The sequence below is a fragment of the Salvelinus namaycush genome, chromosome 21 (genome assembly GCF_016432855.1).
Source record: "Salvelinus namaycush isolate Seneca chromosome 21, SaNama_1.0, whole genome shotgun sequence".
Taxonomy (NCBI): Eukaryota; Metazoa; Chordata; class Actinopteri; order Salmoniformes; family Salmonidae; genus Salvelinus; species Salvelinus namaycush.
The window spans coordinates 37711355-37734798 of NC_052327.1; the positions used below are offsets into that span (position 1 = coordinate 37711355).

At 42.2% G+C, this 23444-nt stretch overlaps 1 protein-coding gene across 1 annotated transcript in view; it reads right to left on the minus strand.

The window, feature by feature from the left end:
* LOC120065891 (copine-8-like) overlaps window positions 1-23444 on the minus strand; it is an 87201-nt gene that overhangs the window by 18738 nt on the left and 45019 nt on the right. The window contains exons 6-16 of the mRNA XM_039016935.1: window positions 21598-21674; window positions 18958-19021; window positions 9637-9740; window positions 8648-8752; window positions 7836-7877; window positions 7110-7185; window positions 6300-6356; window positions 5613-5674; window positions 4751-4797; window positions 4290-4471; window positions 3639-3766 (exon numbers count right to left, since the gene is read on the minus strand). Coding sequence (XP_038872863.1) covers window positions 3639-3766; window positions 4290-4471; window positions 4751-4797; window positions 5613-5674; window positions 6300-6356; window positions 7110-7185; window positions 7836-7877; window positions 8648-8752; window positions 9637-9740; window positions 18958-19021; window positions 21598-21674 — 944 coding nt within the window. The remainder of the gene's footprint in view (window positions 1-3638; window positions 3767-4289; window positions 4472-4750; window positions 4798-5612; window positions 5675-6299; window positions 6357-7109; window positions 7186-7835; window positions 7878-8647; window positions 8753-9636; window positions 9741-18957; window positions 19022-21597; window positions 21675-23444) is intronic.

Consider the following 23444-nt stretch of genomic DNA (forward strand, 5'->3'; position numbering starts at 1 on the left):
GTGTGTGTGTGCGTGTGTGTAGGCAATCTGCCCCGCCCCCCCCTCATGTCCCTCCCCCTCTGAAGCATGGACTACTGTAGCCTACTGACGTTACAAGCGTGATTCAGAAATTAGAGAGATATTTTTTTATTACAGAAGAATGGATTCAGTTTTTCCAATGCTAGTTAAGGACACTATAGTTATCATTATTCATTGGATTTATTAACCACAAAAAAAAGGCGTGTTTTTAATTGTGGTGCCGCTCTGCACACACAAGCTCGTTAGCTAGCTAGCTTTTGTCCAACATTAAGCAAAAATACTGGTTCTGTTCAGAACGGAATGATTGGAAAACAATGTAGGTTCCAACCCCTGCTATGAAGCATATTTTGTGTTAGCCTATGACCACTCTTTCACTAATCTATCTACTCTCATGCATGGACCGCTAGTCAAATCAAATCAAATGTTATTGGTCACATACACATGGTTAGCAGATGTTAATGCGAGTGTAGCGAAATGCTTGTGCTTCTAGTTCCGACCGTGCAGTAATATCTAACAAGTAATCTAACAATTTCACAACAACTACCTTATACACACACACAAGTGTAAAGGAATGAATAAGAATATGTACATATAAATATATGGATGAGTGATGGCCAAACGGCATAGGCAAGATGCAGTAGATGGTATAGAGTACAGTATATACATATGAGATGAGTAATGTAGGGTATGTAAACATTATATAAAGTGGCATTGTTTAAAGTGACTAGTGATACATTTATTACATCCGATTTTTTATTATTAAAGTGGCTAGAGATTTGAGTCAGTATGTTGGCAGCAGCCACTCAATGTTAGTGATGGTTTGGTCAGTGGTTTGGCTGATGGTTGAGACCCAAATCTGGCCCATACCTGGACTGTAACCCTGGGGGGTGCATACCATCTGAGTGGCAAATAAATACAGCCACACGTATTGGGAGTATGACCATCTCGTTGGACACTGGAGACACTTCTTTGGGTGAAAATGTTTTTTCCTCAGTGTGTTTTGGTAACACTGAGAATAAATGAGCTATGAACGGCAAGGCTATTCTTAGGCCATGTGGGCGGTCTGACCACACCGGGAAATAGATGGGAGTTGAGGAGCGAAGAGGGATGGGGGAGATAGCTTGTTACAGTCAATCTTGTGTGTGTTTATAGATGATTGGGTAAGATTTCCCAATAGTGAATATCAAGTAGAGCATGTATGGCACGGGGACACTGCACACTACGGGGAGACAGCGAGGCACCGAGTCCAATTCTCTTCTGCTCGGATAAAATGACCATTAATCACAATGTCTCCCATAGCGTCTGTCTACTGGTCAATCGTGCAAAGCCTTATTTGTTTTCAACAACCACCAACCATTCTCTCTGCATGCAACGTTGAATGAATACTTTTGAAGGACAACATTGAATAACTTTGGATGCAGAGGAGGAGAAGACCTCTGACCGCTTGCAGTTTATTTTATTGCTGTAATAAGTAAGGGATTACGTTGGAAGCTGGAAGGCCATGTATTATCCTCGTATTGTGTGTGACCCTTTTGTCATAAAAAATGTTTCTTCTTCATATAAAGGCACCGGTGTGATGTTGTAATCTAATCTGAACTAGGTTCTCGCATCTATTTGTGTGATGGTGAGGAGATGTGACATTAAGGGTGCGTCCTAAACTGCACCATATTCACTATATATAGTGCATTCATTTGGACCAGATCCTATGGGACCAATTGGGACGCACACTTAAAGCTGAAATCCAATAAAGGGAGAAACAGCGCCACTGTTCGCCCCCCCCCCCCCCCCCCCCCCCCCCCGCCCTTGTTATTGTTTCGTTGTGTTGATGAAATGGAGGAGAGGAGCATGCAATTATGTCCGACAAAAAAAAAGTAAAGTAAAACAGTAACTTCTTTGTTGTGATATCATAAACGGACGTGGCAGTTTCACCAATCATTTAGAAGAAAAAGAAACGCACACCTATTTAGGCGAGGTGCTGGCTAGCGGAGTAGAAAACGTAAAAATAAAGGAGAGCCGCACACTCTAGGAGCTCAGATGCAAAAATATTTAATTTACCAAAGTTTCGACAGGCAAGCTGTCTTCATCAGGGTACAATCACAGACACTGCGGGATGACTCGTTTATATATAGTGTCAAGCCACACAGGTGTCTGTAATCATGGCCAAGAGTGGCCTAATATCATTGGTTAATTTCTCAAATATTAAAATGGCATAGAAAGAGCAGCATACAATAAATACAAATGGATAGCATACGATCATAGACTCACTTAAGACCACACAAGCCTACAAACAACCACAATGGCAAAGTCACAACAATCACAAGAATGGCTTCAGATCAAAGTCCACGTTGAGACCGAAGGGAGCAAGGGTCTTTAAGTTAAAGATCCAAGCAGCCTCTCGTTTTAACAATAAATTATCAAGGTCACCCCCTCTCCTAGGGAGGGTGACATGTTCGATGCCAATATAACGCAGAGACGAAATTGAGTGGCCTGCCTCCAAAAAGTGGGCCGCAACTGGGTAGGTCAAGTTTTTGCACCTAATGGTGCTACGATGCTCTGAGATACGTACTTTTAATGCACGCTTTGTTTTACCCACATCATTTTTACCACAAGGACAAGTTATAAGATAAATAACTGCCTTAGTGGAGCACGTGATAACGCCTTTGATTGGAATCTTTTTCCCTGTTTGTGGGTGTTTGAAGGATCTGCATTTATAAGTGCCATTGCATTGAGCACAGCCATTACACTTATAATTTCCATCCAGTAGGGGCGCAAATAGACGTTGTTCAGGAATATCTTGGGGTGGTAAATCAGAGGGAACCAACTGATCTCTGAGATTTCTGCCCCGCGAAAATACGACCAAGGGGAGGTCCGAAAACACATTACCGAGACTATCATCGGATTTTAGAATGTGCCAATGTTTGTGAACGATTCCCTTAATTTGTTCAGAGTGCTTTGAATAGCGGGTAGTTAGAATGCAAGAATGCGTCTTTTTGCGAGACTGCCCTTGAAAAAGGTCATGTCTCGTTTTGTTTTGAATTTTCTCAATGGCAATATTAATCTGATCATTTTTGTAGCCCCTCTCCTTGAACTTTCTTTGCGACTCAGCCATATTTCACCAATCATAGCTTAAGCTACTGCTTTCATGTGTGGTTACTTACTGTTCTGTGAGTGGGTGTGAAAAGAGTGTTCCTTTCTGATCCCCGTCTGACAGGCAGACCTATGTTGACCTTTGATCTCCACGGTATGCTCAGCGGTTGCACACAAAGCGCAAACGATTTTCTCAAACTGAGAAGACAAGACGTGTGTTTGTGCATGTGTACGTGCCTGCGTGCGTGGGTGTTTGTCCGTGCGTAGGTGTGCGTGTGTCCGGGTGTGTTCATGCCACCACAGTTAGTATTGATTTCAGTGGGACGGCTGAGCTATTACAGCATTTATTTTCATCTGGTCTTTCCCTGGGGAGTCACAGGTCACTGTGGAACACACAGGGGCTATCTATTGATCATAGCAGGTTATTGTACCACACTGAAGGACCACAGTAGGAGTTCAATGGAATCGCACTGGGAATGCTCTTTGTACATGGTGGTTAGTTCTGGTGTGTGTGTGTGTATGACCTACAGTACCTGGCCACGTGGTTGATAACAGGGGAGAAGTGTGTGGGTCCGTAGAGGCGGACAGACTTGAGGCTCTGGTAGTAAGCCTCCATCACTCCCTCAATCCCACTGCAGTATGGGTTCTGAGGGTTCCCGTTCTGTACAGGAACACACAGAACAAACAGGAACATGAGCGAGACAACTTAGAAAGCTCTCTCTCTCTCTCTCTCTCTCTCTCTCTCTCTCTCTCTCTCTCTCTCTCTCTCTCTCTCTCTCCCTCCCTCCCTCTCCCTCTCCCTCTCCCTCTCCCTCTCCCTCTCCCTCTCCCTCTCCATGCATTCCATTGTTAAAAGGCTGACTCGGTAAATCCTTAATGCCTAGATGAATGCATATGGGGCCTGTCGTGGTCTCAGGCTGGGCCCCTCTGGGGAGAGTGTTCCCCAACTGAGCAGCTGGAATGACTGCCAGCCCCCAGGGCGGCATGGGCGCTACATCTGGATAGGAAGAGTTAGGACAGGAACTACTAGTGAACTACTTATGACCAGAGCCTAAGGGGTCATTTATCAGTTCTCTCTCCACCAGCCTCCACTGGTCCAGAACCAGGACCGACGAGAGAGTGGCAGGTAAGAAGGAGGGATAGATGGATGTAAGGATGGATGGAGGTGTCTCCTGTCTCCTCACCAGAGCGAACTCGTGTGAGACGCGTCCGTCCGGGGGCAGCTTGGCTCCGAAGCCCAGAGCAGGGAACATCTTGTCACTGTCGTAGTCCTGGATGATCTCCCCCACGGCCCTGAGAGCCATGGCATAGGCATTCAACTGGTACGGACTCATGTAGTGGAGGGAGGTGGGCTGAGACGGGTTGCCTGGACACAAACCCAACACAGTAGAACTGAGGTCCACACTATTGTGTAGTTGGAAAGAGGGGATGCTGTCCATACATTGAAAAAGATTAAGCAGCTTTCTACCATTGAGAATTGTCTTGAAAAAAAGCCTTGTAGCTGTAACGCTGGCGGTACAAATTGTTCCTTCTTACCCTTTGTCTTAGGTTTTCTGACACCAACATTCAAACACATGGACATTACCTTACTGCCACACAGGCACAGGGTGTAACAAGAACTAAAAACAGATTGAGACACACTCACCATTTGATGCTGTGAAATCAATTGCCACCGTGAAATTAATCTGAGTCCTACAAGACAAAAGCAAACAGTGAAGATATTGAAGCATCAGTTATACTACATTCAATTACATCACGATTCAAAGCGATCCGACTAACTCAATTAATTGACAAGGGGTTATGAGTTATCAGTAACTGCTGTCCCCTGCAAAATGAACATAGGCCTACGAGCTGATTAGTAATCCACTCAGCTAGGAGTTTGTTCCTACCTTCAATTACCACTAGGGATGTAAATGAGCTTAAGGTAGATAAAGAGGTTACCATGGAAATAGTTTCAGTTAAATTAGTATAACCTATTGCAGTAATACATTATGTACTTTACAGTAGCTGCTTGGAAATAAAATGGGATGGGGTACACAGTCAAAATGAACAATACAACATGGAAAGCTAGTACTAAACGTTTTAACACAGATCTAGGGACAAGCAATGGAAATTAGGTGTAAGCTAAAGAGTGATGGTGCAATGCATCTGACTGTTGTGTATTCAATGTGTCCCTATTCAAATTCAACTTTTATTCAATGTGTCCCTATTCAAATTCAACTTTAATTCAATGTGTCCCTATTCAAATTCAACTTTTATTCAATGTGTCCCTATTCAAATTCAACTTTAATTCAATGTGTCCCTATTCAAATTCAACTTTTATTTAATGCGTCCCTATTCAAATGAGACTTTAATTCAATGTGTCCCTATTCAAATGAGACTTTAATTCAATGTGTCCCTATTCAAATGTAACTTTAATTCAATGTATCCCTTTTCAAATGTAACTTTAATTCAATGTGGCCCTATTCAAATGAGACTTGAATTAAAAACAAAACTTTGTAACGTACCCCCCTTTGATGTAGTCCAGGAAGGTGAGCTCCATGTCCACCAGGCAGGACAGCAGGGTTACCTGGCAACATGTTCGGAGGTTAAAGGGATACTTTTTGAAGTTTTAGCTTATTTCCGACTTTATAATAAGCCTAAAACTTTATAAAAGTGAACTATCCCTTTAAAACACATTGGGATTTCAGTGGAACTACAGTATTACCACACCTATTTCAACAGTACATAGAGTACACCATAGAGTACACCATAGAGTACACCTATTTCAACAGTACATAGAGTACACCATAGAGTACACCATAGAGTACACCTATTTCAACAGTACATAGAGTACACCATAGAGTACACCATAGAGTACACCTATTTCAACAATACATAGAGTACACAATATAGTACACCTATTTCAACAGTACATAGAGTACACCATAGAGTACACCATAGAGTACACCTATTTCAACAATACATAGAGTACACCATAGAGTACACAATATAGTACACCTATTTCAACATGGCACAACAACCATAGAAAAGTTGGCAACAGCACACAGAGTGCAGGATTAGACTCGTCTTTCAACAGTGACTCCTTTGGGCTATGAACAGGCACAGATAAGTGCAGAATCACATTGATAGAATCCCATTAAGGGAGTGCTAGGGTTGAAAGGTAGGTGGAGTAGAAGAGGGTATTAACTCACTGTTCCTGAGTTGAGGTATCTCTTCTTCTTCTTGTCTCTCTTCTTCTGATTTACCACCTGCAGAGAAGGAGAACAGGGCTTGGTTCAATTCGTCTCGTTGATCTTAAGTTGAAAATAAACCCTGTCTAACTGAATTCTGTTCCTCAATCTAATAGGTTTGACTAGGCCATGAAAGCAGATGGATGCGGGAGAGCAAAGGTTATTGCTTAGACAATTAGTGCAATACCCTGGAAGGTTCATTGTTTGGGTAAACAGCTGAGACAAGGTTGTGTGTGTGTGTGTGTGTGTGTGTGTGTGTGTGTGTGTGTGTGTGTGTGTGTGTGTGTGTGTGTGTGTGTGTGTGTGTGTGTGTGTGTGTGTGTGTGTGGACGTGCTTAACTATTCTTGTGGGGACCAGAAGTCCCTACAAGAATAGTAAACGAACAAAAAGTTGACCAGCTGGGGACATTTTGTTAGTCCCCACAAGGTCAAATGCTATTTCTAGGGGGTTTAGGGTTAAGGTTAGAATTAGTGTTAGGGTTAGAATTAAGTTAAATATTAAGGTTAGGAGCTAGGGTTAGTTGTAGGGTTAGGGTTAGGAGCTAGGGTTAGGTTTAGGGTTAGGATAAAGTTTAGGTTTTTGGGTTAGGGTTAGGGTTAGGGTTAAGGTTAAGGTTAGGGTTAGGGTAAGAGTACGGGTTAGGTTTAGGGTTAGGGGTTAGGGAAAATAGGATTTTGAATGGGACTGAATTGTATGTCCCCACAAGGTTAGCTGTACAAGACTGTGTGTGTGTGTGTGTGTGTGTGTTTGTGTGTGTGTGTGTGTTTTACCTCATAGGTGTGGAACTGTGACTGGCCTCTTGACATCTCCCTGTATCTGGTGCTGAACTCCCCAATGAAGTCATGCCTGGATGAGCAAACACACACATTGAGAACATTTACATACACACTAATAAATCGATATTAAACTGATTATGGCAGTAGGCTGAGTATGGCATTAGTCATGTAAACACCTTACTCTGCTTATCTTAATTGGCGTAAGGTCATAATCGAAATCAGCATACGCCGATTAAAACACCTGGTTTTCTGAGCAATCTTTCGAATTACATGTAAACAGCTAAATGGGCGTTCAAGCGTTGTATTTGATCTGTGCATGTGGCAGCACTGTTCTTCTTGTAAAGCATGCAAACGTTTTAAACAAACTATTATATTCATCTGACTATCCACAATAATCGTATTATTGTGTGCATGCAACAGTACTCAGTGTCAGACACCCCTGAACAGGTTTGGTACCTACCAGCTGTGACCTCATCCTCCCAACCTCCTCATCCATCACAGTGGAGAGTTATTGTTTCTCATAGAGATACAATATATTTTGTCTATTTAATTCAATGCCATATCATCAATGTCTGTATTTTTGTGGCTGCCCATATAGTGTGTTGTCTCATAAATGATCATGTGATAAAAAGTGGCGTATGTGTACCTGCCTGCATGTAAGTGTGCATGTGTGTGTGTGTGTGTGTGTGTGTGTATATGTGTGTCTGAGACAGTACCTACCCTCCATCTCTGTCCCAATCATACACCTCCACCTTTATGCTTCTGAGAGACAGAGAGACAGAGACAGAGACAGAGACAGAGACAGAGACAGAGACAGAGACAGAGAGAGAGAGAGAGAGAGAGAGAGAGAGAGAGAGAGAGAGCGAGAGAGCGAGAGAGAGAGAGAGAGAGAGAGAGAGAGAGAGAAATTCCATTAGAAAAAACAATTAGTGTGCTGATTGAGAATCTCTGTTTAAAAGTGAAGCGCTCATCTGTGTAAGAAGATGGTCCGGCTCTAAGAGGACTGCTCTCAGGAAGTTATGTCTGCTATTGGGATTCAATATGCGAAAGATTGCAGGAGTCACGGGTCGCAAAATATAATGATTGTAGCAGCAGCCACTGCTTTGTACCTGAATCCTAATGTGGTTCTAGAAATGGTCTGTGGTCAACTATAAAGTACAGAGGAATACTGATACCTAGTTATTTGTGGGTTGTGGTTTGTTTCTGTTGCTTAGTGATATAGGCAGACATCACACCCAAGAGGCCTAGCTAGCTCTGGTCATTCCTATAAAGTGGATTGCATTTATTATAGTAATACATTTGATTTATATAAATATTTTATAACTGGAGTGTATACATGTTAATGTAGAGTAGAAGGGAGGAAGTCATTCCATCTAGAACAAATCTCCGCCATTCTCCATTTTATTTCAAAGTGCTGAATCTATGCATCTGTCATTTACAGTACCTGTATCTCTGGTATCAGTTACCTGCATCTCTGGTATCAGTTACCTGCATCTCTGGTATCAGTTACCTGTATCTCTGGTATCAGTTACCTATCATAATCTCCGTTGCACAGGGCCTTGACAGGGATCTTGAAGGCCTGCCACACTGGGTCCAGAGTGTTCTTTACAACCTCAGTCTTATGGCAGATAGTAAACCTAGAAACACACACACACACACACACACACACACACACACACACACACACACACACACACACACACACACACACACACACACACACACACACACACACACACACACTAGTTACAGCATTGGAACCCTTTCGAGACATCATAGACTCAGTTTTCCAACTCAAACTTTGCTATGTCTGTTTACATTTGTTTTCTTAATTAGTATTAAGTTTGTCATTTTTTTTTGTCTTTAAAAATCTAAACAAAACAACAACAACAACAACTGCTCTTAAACAGCACGCAGTGACCAGGTGGTCAGGACGGGCAGGCAGGAGACAGGCAGCATACTGCTGCCCTGGAGCTGGCCATTTAAACTGCTTCAGTTAATACCCAGCTGCACAAAAGCCGTATGCGTTAAGCGCAAAACAAAGGGAGTCCGCTTTCATAAAAACATCTGCTGGACAAGAACATCTCATACAACGTGTGCTCAACTCAGTCTCAACGACCTGTTCCTTTTCTTTTCCTCTCCTTTCATTCTCTTTATCTCCTCTCATCCTCTCTTTCACGTCCACTCATCCCTCACCACCTATACGCTCTGTGTCTGTCTCAGCTGGGATGTATAGGACATGGACGTTATTATTTACCATACATGTGACCATATAATATTGCTATTTGGAGAGTGTACAGTATTTGTTCATTGTCTACAGGCCTTTTTCCCACTGTGTATGGGCAAACACCAAATATAGTACAGTATCTGGGTGTGTTTTGTACGACTTAGAGTAAAAAAACTAACATATTTTGAATTACACTTTACAAACGTTAGTGGATGCAAATTAATCCATTTTTGATTCGATTTTGTAAGATGTTTTGTACAAAATGGAAAACTGGATCAACAATTGACAACTTACGATCCGTCCTCATTACTGCGGTAGAAGACCAGAAAAGGATCAGACTTCCCAAAGAAGTCTTTCTTGTCCAACTTGTTCCCACAGAACTGCAGCATCACTGACTCCTAGAGAGACCAGGTTACAGATGAATGGAACAGCCAGACAGTCAACACCACAGTCAGGAACCAGTTTTGATTGACTGGGGGCCTCAGTATTGTAGGGAATTCAGGGGTTAGCCCTGACCGGGACTCGAATCTGGGTCCAGTGACTGTCACCCTAACACCTTAGCCCTTATTTCAAGAGATCCGAACTTCTTAATGACGAGGTCGATGTACAGTGCCTTTAGAAAGTATTCAGACCCCTTGACTTTTTCCACATTTTGTTACCTTACATCCTTAATTCAAAAATGTATTAAATTATTTAAGTTCCTCATCAATCTACACACAATACCCCATAATGACAAAGCAAAAACAGGTTTAGACATTTTGCTAATTTATTACAAATAAAAATCTGAAATATCACATTTACATAAGTATTCAGACCCTTTACTCAGTACTTTGAAGAAGAACCTTTGGCAATGACAACATCATCGAGTCTTCTTGGGTATGACGCTACAAGCTTGGCACACCTGTATTTGGGGAGTTTCTCCCATTCTTCTCTGCAGATTCTCTCAAGATCTGTCAGGCTGGATGGTGAGCGTTGCTGCACAGCTATTTTCAGGTCTCTCCAGAGATGTTCGATTGGGTTCAAGTCCGGGCTCTGGCTAGCCCACTCGAGAATAGTCAGAGACTTGACCCGAAGCCACTCCTGCGTTGTCTTAGCTGTGTCCTGTTGGAAAGGTTGTTGTCCTGTTGGAAAGTGAACCTCCACCCCAGTCTGAAGTCCTGAGCGCTCTGGAGCAGGTTTTTATCAAGGATCTCTGTACTTTGCTCTGCTCATCTTTCCCTCGATCCTAACTAGTCTCCCCAACCACCATGCATCACTGTAGGGATGGTGCCAGGTTTCCTCTAGATGTGACGCTTGGTATTCAGGCCAAAGAGTTCAATCTTTTTTTTTATAAGCTTAATATTGCAGAAAGATTGTTGCTTCCATCAATGTAATTGCCTGCATCATTTCCAATCCCCCATATCTTTTTTTAGTAAATATATATACCCATATACATACACATACATACCCATACATATAACATATGAACACATAAACATTCATACATATACATACATAAATACATACATGCACATACCTATATAGACATACATATGTTTCTTTTTAGAATATACCTTTATTATTCCCCGCAAACCCTACCACCCCTCCCCCAATTGGAGTAAACTAATTAACAATAACATTTAGGCTTCTACCTTCTGTTTATACATATTATACACATTTTACAGACACAATCTATTTTACAATAGTTATATTTTGTTTGTTTTTAGTCCTTCCTCTATTTCTGATGTCCATCCAGTTTGATTTCTATTTGTAACTGTGCTATTTCACGAAATATCTGAACCTATATACATTTTACAGACCCTGTATGTTTTACATTGGTTATCTTGTTATTAGTCCCACCCTTCAGCTCCATTCAACCCCTCCCATCTATCTCTTAACACCATCCATTTTGGATTTCTAATTGCCATATATTTTTCAACTGTGCTGTGATGCTTCACAAAAGTACTGAACCTTTCTATTCTCATAGCTTCTACAGATTGTAAATTAAAGATAATTTTTTTGATAAAATCATTATTATATTATTGATTGATTGACTATGGCTTTTCAAATAACCCAGTATTGCTATCTGCAGCGTTAGTTCTAGGTAAATGTTGCAATTCTTCAGCCATTCCTGGACCTGTGACCAAAGATGAGCTACATATGGACAGTACCAAAATAAATGATCTAATGACTCTGCCTCCTCGCAGCAAAATATGCAGAGCTGGGAAGACTGTATCCCCCATATATATAACGTTATATTGGTTGGAAGAATTTTGTATAGTAATTGAAATTGAAAAATGTGAAGTTTTGAATCCGGCATTGTTTTGCGTGTCAATTCATAAACCATGTGCCATGGAATGGGTACATCGAAAATCTCTTCCCAACTATTTCTCATCTCCACTGAGGAACTCTAGAGCTCTGTCAGAGTGACCATCCAAACTTCTTCCATTTAAGAATGATGGAGGCCACTGTGTTTTGGGATCTTCAATGCTGCAGAAAGGTTTTGGTACGCTTCCCCAGATCTGTGCCTCAACACAATCCTGTCTCGGAGCTCTTCGACCTCATGGCTTGGTTTTTGCTCTGACATGCAGTGTCGTGGAAAATTACATAATTAGTCATGTTATCCCGTGTTTTACTGTTTAAAGAATTATCTCTTGTTATATGCTAGAGTTTTTTTCTAACTTGATACAAACTTGCGTTTCTGGGACTTAGTCATAAGACTGGGCGTATAGCTAAGGTCCGTTTGGGTGAGACCGCAGGTGTAGACCTTAGTGAAATACTTACCTACAAGCCCTTAACCAACAATGCTTTAAGAAGTTTTAAGAAAAATATGTGTCAAGTAAAAAATAGATAAGTAAAAAATGTAAAATAAAACATTTAAGTAACAAATAATTAAACAGCAACAGTAAAATAACAATAGCGAGGCTATATACAGGGGGTACCAGTACAGAGTCAATGTGTGGAGGCACATTTAGGTAGAGTTAAAGTGACTATGCATAGATAATAAACAAAGAGTAGCAGACTTCCTGGTAAGGCCTGATCACCCTCACTAGAAAGACTGAAGACATTGGGTGAGATTTAAATGTAATATCTAAACACTAATGATTAGGAAGAAGTTTATAATTTAGCAATAGTCCTATGTGTGATTCAGAACACGAGAATAAGAGAGAGTGCTGCCCTGAATGAGGGACACCTGTCTATAGTCTATTTTGCCATTACCTTATGAGTTATCAAGAGTTGTAATTCTAATTTGATTTGTTATTCTAATTTGTTATTTTTTTATTTAACAGGCAGTGTTGTTGTTTTTAGTTACTAGTCCCTTGGGGCTTTTGGTAAATATGCAAATGTGTTTCTTCACGTCTGCCTATGAAAGAAGGAAACCTTTTTCCCACCTCTAGTTTAATGTGAAGAAGTGTATTGCTGTTGTTGTGTTGATTGTTTGTTTTTGTCTTGTTTTGATACAAATCTCACCAGGTTGGGTCTGCTATACGGTTGGGATTCCTCCCTAAGGGATAACTCTGCAGGGAGGTTGGGATTCCTCCCTAAGGGATAACTCTGCGGGGAGGTTGGGATTCCTCCCTAAGGGATAACTCTGCGGGGAGGTTGGGATTCCTCCCTAAGGGATAACTCTGCGGGGAGGTTGGGATTCCTCCCTAAGGGATAACTCTGCAGGGAGGTTGGGATTCCTCCCTAAGGGATAACTCTGCGGGGAGGTTGGGATTCCTCCCTAAGGGATAACTCTGCAGGGAGGTTGGGATTCCTCCCTAAGGGATAACTCTGCGGGGAGGTTGGGATTCCTCCCTAAGGGATAACTCTGCGGGGAGGTTGGGATTCCTCCCTAAGGGATAACTCTGCAGGGAGGTTGGGATTCCTCCCTAAGGGATAACTCTGCAGGGAGGTTGGGATTCCTCCCTAAGGGATAACTCTGCGGGGAGGTTGGGATTCCTCCCTAAGGGATAACTCTGCAGGGAGGTTGGGATTCCTCCCTAAGGGATAACTCTGCAGGGAGGTTGGGATTCCTCCCTAAGGGATAACTCTGCAGGGAGGTTGGGATTCCTCCCTAAGGGATAACTCTGCGGGGAAGTTGGGATTCCTCCCTAAGGGATAACTCTGCGGGGAGGTTGGGATTCCTCCCTAAGGGATAACTCTGCGGGGAAGTTGGGATTCCTCCCTAAGGGATAACTCTGCGGGGAAGTTGGGATTCCTCCCTAAGGGATAACTCTGCGGGGAGGTTGGGATTCCTCCCTAAGGGATAACTCTGCAGGGAGGTTGGGATTCCTCCCTAAGGGATAACTCTGCAGGGAGGTTGGGATTCCTCCCTAAGGGATAACTCTGCAGGGAGGTTGGGATTCCTCCCTAAGGGATAACTCTGCAGGGAGGTTGGGATTCCTCCCTAAGGGATAACTCTGCGGGGAGGTTGGGATTCCTCCCTAAGGGATAACTCTGCGGGGAGGTTGGGATTCCTCCCTAAGGGATAACTCTGCGGGGAGGTTGGGATTCCTCCCTAAGGGATAACTCTGCAGGGAGGTTGGGATTCCTCCCTAAGGGATAACTCTGCGGGGAGGTTGGGATTCCTCCCTAAGGGATAACTCTGCAGGGAGGTTGGGATTCCTCCCTAAGGGATAACTCTGCGGGGAAGTTGGGATTCCTCCCTAAGGGATAACTCTGCAGGGAGGTTGGGATTCCTCCCTAAGGGATAACTCTGCGGGGAAGTTGGGATTCCTCCCTAAGGGATAACTCTGCAGGGAGGTTGGGATTCCTCCCTAAGGGATAACTCTGCAGGGAGGTTGGGATTCCTCCCTAAGGGATAACTCTGCGGGGAAGTTGGGATTCCTCCCTAAGGGATAACTCTGCGGGGAAGTTGGGATTCCTCCCTAAGGGATAACTCTGCGGGGAGGTTGGGATTCCTCCCTAAGGGATAACTCTGCAGGGAGGTTGGGATTCCTCCCTAAGGGATAACTCTGCGGGGAAGTTGGGATTCCTCCCTAAGGGATAACTCTGCGGGGAAGTTGGGATTCCTCCCTAAGGGATAACTCTGCAGGGAGGTTGGGATTCCTCCCTAAGGGATAACTCTGCGGGGAGGTTGGGATTCCTCCCTAAGGGATAACTCTGCGGGGAGGTTGGGATTCCTCCCTAAGGGATAACTCTGCGGGGAGGTTGGGATTCCTCCCTAAGGGATAACTCTGCAGGGAGGTTGGGATTCCTCCCTAAGGGATAACTCTGCAGGGAGGTTGGGATTCCTCCCTAAGGGATAACTCTGCGGGGAAGTTGGGATTCCTCCCTAAGGGATAACTCTGCAGGGAGGTTGGGATTCCTCCCTAAGGGATAACTCTGCAGGGAGGTTGGGATTCCTCCCTAAGGGATAACTCTGCAGGGAGGTTGGGATTCCTCCCTAAGGGATAACTCTGCGGGGAGGTTGTCAGTATGATAAGGGAGTATAAGCAACCTGTACACAGCATTCAGTCGAAGCTATCAACTGCCTTTTCTCTCATGCTTTTTCTCTCAGGAGTGTGACATGAGTCCACGTGGAGTGAGCATGGAGAGAGACCCTGTCAACTTCTTTCATGCTGTTGGGAGACTGTAAAGGAAAATGGCGGCTCAGGTGAGAGGCATTATAAAGGGCCATCCACTTTGAACATGTGCCATTTGAAGGACAAACTGAAACACTATCTGAAGAAGAACATGAAGACACACCAGAAGGATGAGTGCCAGGAGGGGGGGGGGGGGGGGGGGTGGGGGGGGGGTCAACCTTGCCCGTAATAGTTTGTTTGGGGGGTTCAGGTTGATTGTGGAGGTCTGCACACTGCAAAAATGTATAGTAATTTAGACTGCATAGAGATACCGATCTGTCATTAACATGCCACTCACGACAGTGTAAGACAGGGATAAACAGGGGCCATAATGACAAAAGTTAATACTGGTAATAAGTAGTACAAAATGTCTATATATGGTTCCCTGTTTGTAAATATGCATTCTCCCTGTGTTGGTGTGTGCTAAGTTGAGGGTCTTGAATTTGAGTGATAAACTCAATGTGGAGCATTGAAGACTGTCATTCTAAATTTGGGTTGAATAACATTGATAGTAGGGATGTTGTTTTAAAGAAGTTATCAGAATTCCAATGTTAAAGCACATCAATACATATGAATTTCTGGATGATACAGTACAATTGACTTGAGCATGTTTTAGTATGTTTATAACTGTGTAAGTGGACTAGCAGTAGTGACTAATGTGTTATGGGTTAGATAGAATGATTAATTGTGCAAAATATATTTGTAGCCAGAGGCTAAGTACATGTTTGCATAAGAGTGTGTCAAATGATAGATGACCATTGCTGTACATTCATACCCCAGGGTGAGGGTAACTTTACTATTGTAGTGGAACATCTGAAAAGCGTAGCAGTGATTTCGCAAAAGAACACCAACCAGACAACGATTGGAATCCGTTTGGATGGGTTCAGTCATTATTTGGTGTTATTGGAGCTACAATATTTCATTGGTTGATTTATGGCTTAGTTATTTTTTATATTATTAAAACTTGTGTTAAGAAATTGTGCAGCAAAGCCGTTGAGGCTATTCTTGCCATGCCATTACTGACCCCTGAAGGAGACGCCTCAGAACCCTATTTACCTGATTTATTTCCTATGTCTGATTACATGTCTGATGAAGATGATGATAATCCATAACACCAAGGTAAAAACCTTTAGTTAATGGTGCAACATGTCCATAGGCCATGCTCACGGCGGGGGTTATGTGAATAATGCTCCCACGGTAGAGTTAAGGGCCTACCGTCATGGTGACCCTGTGGCAATATGGACAGTCTCAACGAAGCAATTGCCTTTTGTGTGGTGATAAAGTATGTATTGATGTTAAATTCATATGTTCCTTTCTCCCTTCTGAGAATGAATTGCACTATGTGAAGGATTGAAACTCAACGACAACGGAGGTCATTTACAATTGTAATATACTATGTGTAAGAAAGTCTTTCCTTTTCCATCTTTTTCCTCGTGTTAATGCTTGTTTAATGAAAATACTTGTGTCATTTTCTATTAGGTTGAGACTTAGTCTCAAAAGAGACTTAGTCATCATGAATAATGACATCCATACATGATGAGGACCTTGAGATCAGACTACAAGGCATGATGAACATAATGATAAATAGAGGTAACACATACAGGTATTGTAACATACAGGTAACATATAGGTAACACATACAGGTAACATATAGATAACACATATAGGTATTTTAACATATAGGTAACACATATAGGTAACATATAGATAACACATACAGGTATTTTAACACATAGATAACACATACAGGTATTGTAACATACAGGTAACATATAGATAACACATACAGGTAACATACAGGTAACATATACAGTTGAAGTCAGAAGTTTACATACACTTTAGCCAAATACATTTCAACTCAGTTTTCACAATTCCTGACAATTAATCCTAGTAAAAATTCCCCGTCTTAGGTCAGTTAGGATCACCACTTTATTTTAAGAATGTGAAATGTCAGAATAATAGTACAGAGAATGATTTATTTCAGCTTTTATTTCTTTCATCACATTCCCAGTGGGTCAGACGTTTATATACACTCAATTAGTATTTGGTAGTATTGCCTTTGACCCTGTGGCAATATGGACAGTCTCAACGAAGCAATTGCCTTTTGTGTGGTGATAAAGTATGTATTGATGTTAAATTCATATGTTCCTTTCTCCCTTCTGAGAATGAATTGCACTATGTGAAGGATTGAAACTCAACGACAACGGAGGTCATTTACAATTGTAATATACTATGTGTAAGAAAGTCTTTCCTTTTCCATCTTTTTCCTCATGTTAATGCTTGTTTAATGAAAATACTTGTGTCATTTTCTATTAGGTTGAGACTTAGTCTCAAAAGGGAGGGAATGTTGTGGAAAATGACATCATTAGTCATGCTATCCTGTGTTTTACTGTTTAAAGAAATATCTCGTTATATGCTTGTGTCTTTTCTAACCTGATACAAACTTGCCTTTGTATCAGGCAAGATTGGGCATATCAGACAAGATTGGGCATATCAGACAAGATTGGGCGTATCAGACAAGATTGGGCGTATCAGACAAGATTGGGCGTATCAGACAAGATTGGGCGTATCAGACAAGATTGGGCGTATCAGACAAGATTGGGCGTATCAGACAAGATTGGGCGTATCAGACAAGATTGGGCGTATCAGACAAGATTGGGCATATCAGACAAGATTGGGCATATCAGACAAGATTGGGCATATCAGACAAGTTTGGGCGTATCAGACAAGATTGGGCGTATCAGACAAGATTGGGCGTATCAGACAAGATTGGGCGTATCAGACAAGATTGGGCGTATCAGACAAGATTGGGCGTATCAGACAAGTTTGGGCGTATCAGACAAGATTGGGCGTATCAGACAAGATTGGGCGTATCAGACAAGATTGGGCGTATCAGACAAGATTGGGCGTATCAGACAAGATTGGGCGTATCAGACAAGTTTGGGCGTATCAGACAAGTTTGGGCGTATCAGACAAGTTTGGGCGTATCAGACAAGATTGGGCGTATCAGACAAGATTGGGCGTATCAGACAAGATTGGGCGTATCAGACAAGATTGGGCGTATCAGACAAGATTGGGCGTATCAGACAAGATTGGGCGTATCAGACAAGTTTGGGCGTATCAGACAAGTTTGGGCGTATAGCTAAGGTCCATCTGGGTGTGACCGCAGCACCCAAACAACATCCCGTGGATTTACTGTCTACAGAAAGTCACATGGATATTATAGTGTTTGCTGTTGTGATTGCAGCTAGGCGGTTGAGCCATCGGGCTATCAACCTCGTGCTATCTTAAATCTGCACAGACAACTAATTGCCTTTTACACACTATCTGCTGACTGCCATGTATACAAAACGGATGTGCTTCTCTATAAAAGCCTAGAACTGACACCATTTATTGAGCTTTCAACTATGCGGTGTTGAGTGGATGGTTGATTCTCCATTTTTGCCAACCATATAATAAAGTGTTGTTTGAAAGAATCTGCAATCTCTCTTCCTATAGAATTTCTACCACAACTGTCAAGTGTGGGACCTTCTATAGACAGGTGTGTGCCTTTCCAAATCATGTCCAATCAATTGAATTTACCACAGGTGGCCTCCAATCAAGTTGTAGAAACATCTCAATGATGATCAATGGAAACAGGATGCACCTGAGCTCAATTTCCAGTCTTATAGCAAAGGGTCTGAATACTTATGTAAATAATGTACGTTCTGTTTTCACTTTGTCATTATGGAAAATGTAGTGGAAAAAGTCAAGGGGCCTGAATACTTTCCAAAGGAACTGTAGGTGTTGGGTTTAAGGTCGCTGCAGTACATAGGGAGCTACTCGTTGGGAAACAGGCAACGTGTGATTTCTGTGCTTACACTTAAAATAATGATTGTGCATGTGTGTTTGCGTACGTGAGTGTGTGCGTGTGTTTGTTTGTTGGAGTATGTAGATATGTATGACTAAACATCCACTGTTTAAAAGGCTAAAGTTGTCCATTTTGATGATGCCTGTTCATTCAAGGGGCTAAACAACAGCTTCATACTGCAAGTGTGTTTTTTTTAAACACACAAAAATAACTCACCCTGCAATTGCTCAGTTCCTCTGCTCTCACTATGATAGTTCCACACTTCTTCCCTGGAATCCCACTGTTACAACACACAAAAAATGGACTGGAATCATTATTCTGTCTACATTACTGTACATTTTATTATTTATTCATGGCGTCCGTCCACATCCATGTCATGCGTGAATCGTCAATAGCTTCCATGAGGCCTAGGCTTAGGGTTTTGTACAGAATGCCAACATACAGAACAAACTTCACCAAGTCAGAAAACAGACAAATTAAATGACTGTTAGAAGCCAAAGGCTTGGTTCAGACTGGAGAGAGAGAGAGCAATGTTGTTTTTAATTTGGCTAAGGAGAGCTAGGTAATGTTGCGGGGATTATGCAATAACATGCATGGAGGAAAATCAATGTAAAATTTAAGTGAGTCTTTGAAATCCGTCTGGTGTCTGAGACTTGAGGGGCTCTCAGAGGCACAGGGAGTGAGAGGCACTTTTTGAAATGAACTGACTGGGTGAGCAGTGAGCACAAAACCTTGGCAACAACAGAGCAAGAGAAAGGGAGATGGAGAGAGACAGTGTGAGAGAGGAGGAGAGAAAGTCAGGGAAATAGTGAACGAGAGACTGAGCGTGATAGAGAGACACGAAACAGAACGAGAGGGAGAGAGAGAGAGAGAGCAAGAGAACAAGAGAGAGAGAGAGCAAAAGCGCGCAAGATAACAAGAGAGAGAGAGAAAGTGAAGGAGAGAGAAAGAGAACAAGAGAGAGAGCGAGATAGTGAACGAGAGAGAAAGAGAGAGAGAGAACGAGAGAGAGAGCGAGATTGGTAGCGAGAGCACGAGAGAGATAGTGAATGAGAGAGAAAGGGAGCGAGAGCGAACAAGAGAGAGATAGTGTGAGAGAGAAAGAACAAGAGAGAGAGGGATAGTGAACGAAAGAGAGAGAGAGAGAGAGAGAGAGAGAGAGAGAGAGAGGAGGAAGACAGAGGGAGAATATGAAATAGATGGAAGGGATTAACACACATTTGCTCCAGGGTGCTGTATTGCTATGGCTTACCCTATAAAACAACACATTTCAGTACATATCTGGTGCATGTGACAATACAACATAAAAAATAATATTATCTATAGTCTAGAAAAGGGACGACATGACCATCGGACTTTGATACCAGCACCATGACCTGATCTATACTCTTCTGTCTCACCTATCTACCATTAAAACGGTTTTGTCGGCACTAGAACCGACAAAGTGAAAAGAAAATCTGGACCATCACAGTACGGTTCTGGTGGGTATCGCAGGATAGTGTAAAAGAGGTATCCCGGTCATGTGTAACGGTAGAATAAGTTCATGAAAGACGTCTGTCTTTCATGCAACTCCTGATATCATCTGTCTAAAGGCAACAGTGTTTAGTACGTATGGCCTTTATATGTACATTTACATTTAAGTCATTTAGCGGACGCTCTTATCCAGAGCGACTTACAAATTGGTGCATTCACCTTATGATATCCAGTGGAACAACCACTTTACAATAGTGCATCTAACTCTTTTAGAGGGGGGGGGGGGTTAGAAGGATTACTTTATCCTATCCTAGGTATTCCTTAAAGAGGTGGGGTTTCAGGTGTCTCCGGAAGGTGGTGATTGACTCCGCTGACCTGGCGTCGTGAGGGAGTTTGTTCCACCATTGGGGTGCCAGAGCAGCGAACAGTTTTGACTGGGCTGAGCGGGAACTGTACTTCCTCAGAGGTAGGGAGGCGAGCAGGCCTCCCTGTACTATCTTATATCTACTACTATATTATCTATCCAATCTAGTGACCACACTTTTGACTCAGCCATTTCCATGTAAATAAAGGGGCCTCTTTTAGATACAGTGGGCTGACTGCACTCAAACACATACGTACACACACACACTCACACGCACACACACACAGAAAAAGTGCATCCTGTGATCATTATGTAACTCGATGACAGCAGCTCATTCCTACATCATCATCATCTTGTGTGTCATTCTTCTGCTGACCCATTCAGTTGCAACAACACATTTTCATACATACATAATCTCCCACACACACACACCCCACTCACGGTTCACACATGGAGAACATGGCTAGGTACACCCCCCCCCCCCCCCCTAATCCTGTTGTGTGAAAGCAGCAGCTGGTAGTAACAACACTGCTGGAATCTCATACAGTGGATTAAAAAAAGTTTCTGCATGATAAAGTGTAGTTGTCATCCGCTAACTGATTTCTTATGTTCTAAACTCAGTGGGGATGCCTGGTTTTGTGCTCAATACAAACATGAACTGAGTTTCATTAAATAGGCATGAACAAGATTCTTGTATTGCTCAACAATAATTTGCGGTAACCTTGCTTAGCCAACAGCCAAGAGTTCTGAAGGTGGTAATGTAGGAGGATTAATGCACTGAATTTCAATATTTTCCCTAAATTGACAGAGATTGGCCCCACCGTAGAATATACATAAATGGAATACCAACTATGCAAAATTGCAAAAAAAATACAGCCCTTTAAACCATCTACTTTATGTTGCCTCTTGGGTCTGGCTTTTAAAATAATGAGGACAAAATAGGACTGAAATAGCGACGATAGGGAACAGTGATGTGTGTGTTTGTGTGTGTGTGTGAGAGAGAACGGTACATTACTTACATGAGAGGTTTCTCCATGCGGCTTCCCATGGAGCCCACCACCTCCCCCAGGGTACAGAACGCCTGGCCCAGGAAGTCCTACACACAGAGTGAGAGAGAGAGAGAGAGAGAGAGAGACATGCCTCAAAAGATGGATGGGGAAAAACTGTAATTTGCTGTACAGTATTTTCTGTAGGATGTTCAGCATGAATGTGAGAGCACCAAAGCCAAGCAAGCAGACCAGGGCGATTATATGGAAAAGTGACGCTGATTATAGCTATGCTTTTCAATCCGTCTTTTCCTCCATCTAACCCCTAAACACTCAAGAGCCTGGCTTAGCCACTACCATGACAACAGCGGGATATTCATGTTTGGACCAATGTTTTTGTCAAGCTTCCCATACATACTATATATGATGAATAATGACATCCATACATGATGAGGACCTTGAGATCAGACTACAAGGCATGATGAACATAATGATAAATAGAGGTAACACATACAGGTATTGTAACATACAGGTAACACATACAGGTAACATATATAGGTATTTTAACATATAGGTAACATATAGGTAACACATACAAGTAACATATAGATAACACATACAGGTATTGTAACATACAGGTAACACATATAGGTAACACATACAGGTATTGTAACATACAGGTAACATATAGGTAACACATACAGGTAACATATAGATAACACATACAGGTATTGTAACATACAGGTAACACATATAGGTAACACATACAGGTAACATATAGGTAACACATACAGGTATTTTAACATATAGGTAACACATATAGGTAACATATAGATAACATATAGGTAACACATACAGGTATTTTAACATATAGGTAACACATACAGGTAACATATAGATAACACATACAGGTATTGTAACATACAAGTAACATATAGGTAACATATAGGTAACACATACAGGTAACATACAGATAACACATACAGGTATTTTAACATATAGGTAACACATATAGGTAACATATAGATAACACATACAGGTAACATATAGATAACACATACAGGTAACATACAGGTAACATATACAGTTGAAGTCAGAAGTTTACATACACCTTAGCCAAATACATTTCAACTCAGTTTTCACAATTCCTGACAATTAATCCTAGTAAAAATTCCCCGTCTTAGGTCAGTTAGGATCACCACTTTATTTTAAGAATGTGAAATGTCAGAATAATAGTACAGAGAATGATTTATTTCAGCTTTTATTTCTTTCATCACATTCCCAGTGGGTCAGACGTTTATATACACTCAATTAGTATTTGGTAGCATTGCCTTTAAATTGTTTAACTTGGGTAAAATGTTTCGGGTAGCCTTCCACAAGCTTCCCACAATAAGTTGGGCCATTCTTTTGGGCCATTCCTCCTGACAGAGCTGGTGTAACTGAGTCAGGTTTGTAGGCCTCCTTGCTCGCACACGCTTTTTCAGTTCTGCCCACAACACTTTGGAAGTATGCTTGGGGTCATTGTTCATTTGGAAGACCCATTTGCGACCAAGCTTTAACTTCCTGACTGATGTCTTGAGATGTTGCTTCAATATATCCACATGATTCTCCTACCTTATGATTCCATCTATTTTGTGAAGTGCACCAGTCCCTCCTGCAGCAAAGCACCCCCACAACATGATGCTGCCACCCCCGTGCTTCACGGTTTGGATGGTGTTCTTGGGCTTGCAAGCCACCCCCTTTTTCCTCCAAACATAACAATGGTGATTATGGCCAAACAGTTCAATTTTTGTTTCATCAGACCAGAGGACATTTCTCCCAAAAGTATGATCTTTGTCCCCATGTGCAGTTGCAAACCGTAGTCTGGCTTTTTTATGGCG